This window comes from Cibotium barometz, chromosome 31 (assembly GCF_041138505.1).
Source record: "Cibotium barometz isolate CiBa-2024 chromosome 31, ASM4113850v1, whole genome shotgun sequence".
NCBI lineage: Eukaryota > Viridiplantae > Streptophyta > Polypodiopsida > Cyatheales > Cibotiaceae > Cibotium > Cibotium barometz.
Genome location: NC_141076.1, coordinates 38630993 through 38637172, shown reverse-complemented (window position 1 = coordinate 38637172; position 6180 = coordinate 38630993). Strand labels below are relative to the sequence as shown.

Below are 6180 nucleotides of genomic sequence, written 5' to 3'. Positions count from 1 at the left end.
CCATGAAAAGATGCAGGGAGGAAGAGAGCTTGAGCTCTTGCAAAGCACACACACACTCACACAAACCCTAGAAGAGAGCACACAAGATGAGAGCACACAAGATGAGAGGCTGAAAAATGTTTTTCTTCTCTACAAAAGGGTTCTACCAAAAGAAAAGGGAAGATACAACATTATTAATAAAGTACTATGTACATGAGGTCCATAATGTGAATATGCTAAGTGAGTGAGCTAGCAAGATAAGTATGCCATAACTCAGTGGTAGACTAGTAGCTAGTCTAGTCCAGTTGTAGAATTGATGGAGAAGATCTATCATGCCAGCATCCTACCAAACACGCCAGTGATGTAAGTGGTGGAAACAATCACCCAAGCATATCATAAGTGTCAACTCATGTTGAGCTTGACATCTCAACATAGTTGTAATCTATATTTAGACTCATTGTTTACTACAATCTATGTCTACATGACATGAAATTTTATGACTTAATGGGCAAGTGTTTCACAGCTCTAATAGTTGTTGACACATGCATTAATTTTTTATTCTAACTTCTTGGATGTGACTTGGAAATGTGTAGAAGTTATTGCTCAGTGCAGAGATTATCCATCCCACTAGTATGTATCCTTAGTCATGGAGGGTATTTTGGTAGGAACTGCGACTCATGCCACATTGGGATCAGTAAAAGGTATGCAATATTTACTCTCTAGCTATGTGCTAGTACCTATCTTAAATCTTTGTTCTATGTATACATGTTTTTTTGATTCCAAATGTATATCTATAGGATGTAGCACGAGCTAGGCTACAAGCTGGGCATACATCACGTCTTAATAGGATGGATAAGAAGGGATTTATTGTAACTTTTGTAAGTAATTATTAGAATGTTTACATTTGATATTATACATGCATATAGGTGTGTATCATATGTTTTTTATATCAACCGATAACTCATGTGTTCTTTAAATAATAGCCCACTCCTGAAGAGATGAGACAGCCACCTATCAGGGTTATAGTAGACATCTGAGGACCCAGATACCTCCACCAACTACTTTTGTAAGTAATCTCAATTAAATTACATTCTACTTCTGATTAAAGTATTTAAACATTAGCTAATTAAGTTTTTAAAACCGTAGGAGTTGCACAACGATCTGAGGACATGACAGAGCTAAATAGATAGCATGCCATTGGGCACAGATCTACGTGGAGACGGGGCAGCCTACGTCGGCAGGATGATGATCCTGATGATAATGAGGGTACAAACCATGGAGACTAGATGACTCTCCTCCTCCTTTTGTATTTGGAGGCATTGTACATAGTTATACTATTACCCACAACATTTGTATAGGATTAGGTAGACTGTGCCGGCCTCACATTCAACCATTTGTACTCATCATATTTTACCATTTACAAATAATTGATCACTTTATATTCTTTGTACTCTTGTATGCTTACATATATTTACATGAGATTTTATTTTTGTTCAACTTTATGCACAAATGTAAATTATTAAAGTATAATTATGTGTTATAATTTGCTATATTAAACTGATCTTTTCTCACTTGTGTGTTGGAGCTGAGAGAGAGAGATTTATTTAATGTGGTCAATGCAATGAGAGAGAGAGAGAGAGAGAGAGAGAGAGAGAGAGAGAGAGAGAGAGAGAGAGAGAGAGAGAGAGAGAGAGAAGGAGTACTTTAATATTGTATGTATTTGTGAGAGAAGGAGAGAGGAGTATTGTAATGTGTATATGTGAGAAAGACAGAGAGAACCATCACACTATTGTGCCAATCTTTAATCGGGTAAAAGAGACATTGGACATCGCTTAAGCATTATCCATCATCACATACACGATGGAATATTTATTTTTTAATGAACCGTCTTTATGCGTTGCCCATGTAGCAGGCGTCGTTTATGCCATGCAAAGGCATTGTTTATACCATGTAGAAGGTGTCGCTTAAGCAATGCATGCGATGCCTATTTGTTGCTATAAGTGCCACACACACAATGCTTAGTAGCGACGTATGTAACAACGCTTGTAGCAATAGAAATGGGAATCATTAAGGGGGGTTTGTGTTGTATAGTGGAGGAGGATATAGGAAAGAAGATACTCAAAGATGGAGTCATTAGGGTCCTACTAGCACTTGGCATGCCTAAGAATTGTCTTAGAGGAGGATAAAGTTACTTGAATAGATGTAGAAGAGGAATAAGGAGGCTAGAAGTGTGCAAGACGAATAGAGAAGATCTTAGAGAGCCTATAGGAAATATTTAGTAGGTAGAGAGTGATTATCATTTCTTGAAGCTAAAATGGAATTCCTTGAGGGAAACTAAAATTTTAATATTTAGTAGGTAGAGAGTGATTATTACTTCTTGAAGCTAAAATGGAATTGTTTGAGGGATGCTAAAATTTTAATATTTTAGGGTTACTTTTTGGCTAAGCAGATGTTGTGGGGCCCAAGGGATGAGAAAAAGGTGGATGTGATCCATAATGGAACTAGTAGGGCTACTAGATAAAAAAGGTGATATGATTAGGGTTTTTGGGGGGACAAAGCTAGAGTAAAGCAATAAACACCCCTCCATTAGGCCCTAAAGCTAGTGGATAGAATGTGTCCTTCCCCCATCCACCCCCTTCCATTGGTCTAAAGTTTACCAAAAGTTCATTAAAAAGTAATCTTGAAGGGCCCTTTTTGTAGTCTATATTTACCCAATGCCTACACACACACACACACACACACACACACACACACACACACACACACCGACATGGCCATTGGTATTCCAACTTAAGCACACAAACTTATTGAGGCTTTTCGGGAATGCGAAGCTTTGTATTATATCTTGATTTATGGTTTCCATTAATATGTTTTCATCCATACAAATCTTATGTATCAATTTATGAGATTTACAATGGTTAAAAAAAACAAGTTGATTTTTTTAGTTTTATAAGTGCTTTCAAGTTTGCTTCTAGAATTGTCTTCCAACAAAGGTTTGTCCAAATTGCCATCGATTAGGCACTATGTTGTATGAGGTCATCATTTTTCCATCACTAGTTGTCACTTGAAATGAGAGGATTTGGCCATTGAGATTGGCACCATTTTGCCAATTCTGACCCCAATTGCGTTCCATTCGCATCCAACCAGTTGAAGAGCCTTTAATAGACACAGAGACAACATCACCTGCACCACCAACATTTGTCACAAGCACCAAGTTGAAGAAAGTGTGTCCATTGATAGTAAAGAGCACACCTCCATTTCTTGCACATTGGACCCTGTAAATCAAAGTGACTCAATTATTTCATTGATTTAATGGTTACACAATCGAACATGCATCTCCAATCCTATAATTTATTGAAAAAAAGATAAGGAAAGAGTGAAAGGTTTTTTTTCTAAGGGATAAGAAAATGGTTGAATTTATGTAGATGTATCCTAAGCAAATATAGATTTAAGAACCAATTTAGGACAAAACGTTTTTAATTTGAACTAGAGATTATAACAGTTACTCATCATCAATGCAAATCATTTCTTGGGAAACTATGCAGTCGAATAATTCTACAACTTTAAATCTATCAACTAAGGATAAGTTTGTCAATTGTCTTTATACTACAAAAAAAGTAGGGTGACTGTACTAAATTTAAAATGTTAAAATGCCTCTAATAATTGGATCAAGAATAGGCTTCCACTTTGGGTATACCAAGGAATCTTTATTGAGGTTAGTTAAACTACCACCTTCTACGGATCATTTTAATTCTAGGTAAGAGTTTTAAATTTTACATTGGCTTTACCATTCTAATGAAAGTAGGGACATTAGACTAAGGTAGATAAGGAGGCAACCGTTTCCCAGGCACGGGTTTGATTCCCCTCCCCCTGATGCTACAAGAGGGTGAAAGAGAAGTGTGTGTGTTTCACATTGACTTAAGGTCAACGAGGGTGAGGGGTGGAGACAATAGCTGAGTGGATAAGGAGGCGACGACTTACCAACACAGGTTTGATTCCCCTCCCCCTCATTCTACAAGAGGGAGAATGAAAAAAAAAAGAAAAGAGAAAAAGAAATTAATAAAGCTACTGGACCTTTTACCGTTTATCTTAATTGGAGGCAAGAATAAGATAGAATGTGTCCATGATGATTGGAGGTAGGACTAGGTTACAAATTTAGGTACTCACCGTCTGTAGATTATTGGTACGTGGCCAAAGGGGATTTTAGCAATGCGGGAGAAGGCAGGTTGGGAGAGATCGAAATGGGATTTGGGTGGATCGCACCATCCTCCATTGCTGCCAGGAGGGCACAGATTTGTAGCGGTAACTGTGAGGACCGGCCTCCCAGGCAAGCAGCCTGCATCTCGCCAGCACCTCACTTGATAGCAGGCCCCGCACGTGTCGCCGCCTTTGAACAACGGAGTACTCAGCGCCGTCGTTACAGCACCGTATTGCGAGATCTGGTTTCCATAGCCACAAGCTCCGTCTACCACACGTATTAATACTTAGCACAACCGTTAGCACAATCATCTACTACTTTAGTACTAATTTATACTTATTGCAAATTAAGTATAACGGTTGTAACCCAAAGCAGTAAACACAGATAGCAATACAAAATGTAAATGGTTATTAGACCTAAGGTTCAGAGAGCATTTTGATGAGACTACCAGAACTGCATATTCTACATGGGCGATTATTACTGCCATTTTAGCTGAAGCTTAGAGTACACTTTCAGTGAAAAATATTATCGTTTTAATTTGCTCGTAAAATTACTGCCATTGTGGCGGATGAGAGTGTAATTAAACTACCATTTCTTGCCAATGGTTATTCAGAAAATGTTAACAAAATCACCATCATTTTTTTCCCAAAGCTAATTAGAGTGCATTTAGACATATAAAATTATTACGATTTTCTTTGCTAAACCTTAGAGAGCACTTCGACGAGATTTAAATTTACCGTTTGTGCCCGAGGCATCACTACCACCATAATAAGTAGCATGAGCATTGCCTATCCATGCACCCCATCCATGGTACCTTGACAGAACAACAGGGAAGAACCCAAACACAAGTAAAAGGTGCAGAAAAAGTACAAATCCACCCATCTGCTCTTGATAAAAAAAACAGAGTCACAGGTATACAAGAGGCTGTCGTTGATTTTAACAGAATATTGAGAGCATGAAGGACACGAGGGTGGTGTACTAAAAGCTAGGACTTACACAGACAGAACTGGATAATCATTAAGGGGGGATTCGAGAGTATAAGGGCAATGAGAGGAGGGGGATTGATTCGGTTTTCGACTGCATAGATTGAGACAAAAGTGGCAATACAAAGCATGTTGTGCTCAGCTTTTGAGGCAGATGCATTCATAAGAAGGGAGTGCCTAGAACACGAGATATAAGCTCTGTACTGAGTTAGAGCTAGAGTAATGTAAAAGGGAGGATACTAAGGTGCAATTATTATTCCGTCCCATTTTATCATGAAAGCCGATATCTGCCAACCTTGTTGTGCATGTGTGTTTTAAAGGTTGGTCGACCCGCCGAAAGAAATCCTCAAACAACAATCTGCACTTAGCCTCAAACAAGCATAGATTGAAAACTGCAGCCACTAGCCCATCGCCTTTTGAAAAGCACACCATAGCTGCTTTTTCAATTACCATCCATCCTTTTCCTTTGTGTTTGGTGGAGACCTCAACGGTGGTCTCCTTTCAATACCATCATTTTTACTCCCTTTCGTTTGGTGGGTACCCCATAGATCAAACTGCCCAAGGGGGGGCGGTTGTTGGGGAAGTTGGTCCTTCTCAAGAGAATAATATACAAGAGTCGGTCCAACTTAAAGACCTTCAAATGCCTTCTTGGTGCTAATCACGAGGATGCCAAAGCACGGCATGACCCCTAGAGCACATCTTGGTAATCGAGAACCTTTAGAGCAACCTCTTTTTTATTTTAGGGTGTCCTTGTGTCTGTGGTCATGAGAATATGTGAGTGTGTGATCATGAGAATGTGTGTGTGTGTGTGTGTGTGTGTGTGTGTGTGTGTGAGAGAGAGAGAGAGAGAGAGAGAGAGAGAGATTAATTTCCAAGCATGCAAAATAAGGCATATGGGACCGATACAAACAAATCAAATCATAAGCACTCCATCAGTTCAGGATTGCGAGATCCAAAGGTGACATATGGGACCGATACAAGCAAATGAAATCATGAGCACTATAGTAGTTTAGGACTCGT

General features: G+C 38.9%; 1 protein-coding gene across 1 annotated transcript; it reads right to left on the bottom strand.

Annotated features, from left to right (window-relative positions):
* Window positions 1-2816: 2816 nt before the first annotated feature.
* On the bottom strand, window positions 2817-5200 carry LOC147620841 (expansin-A11-like). The gene is made up of 3 exons (XM_086825468.1): window positions 4915-5200; window positions 4147-4444; window positions 2817-3254 (listed from the first exon to the last, which is right to left on the bottom strand). Exons 1-3 carry the CDS (start codon window positions 5057-5059, stop codon window positions 2951-2953), a joined length of 747 nt encoding a protein of 248 aa, XP_086681594.1. The 5' UTR covers window positions 5060-5200; the 3' UTR covers window positions 2817-2950.
* Between the last annotated feature and the right edge of the window lie 980 nt (window positions 5201-6180).

What these genes read in the sequence shown, in the direction of transcription:
- LOC147620841 (XM_086825468.1), bottom strand. Translation starts at nt 5,059, where the DNA reads ATGGGTGGATTTGTACTTTTTCTGCACCTTTTACTTGTGTTTGGGTTC. An exon ending in TGATGCCTCGGGCACAAACG is followed by an intron (nt 4,445 to 4,914) that starts GTAAATTTAAAT and finishes TACGTGTGGTAG; the next exon opens with ACGGAGCTTGTGGCTATGGA. An exon ending in GTACCAATAATCTACAGACG is followed by an intron (nt 3,255 to 4,146) that starts GTGAGTACCTAA and finishes TTTGATTTACAG; the next exon opens with GGTCCAATGTGCAAGAAATG.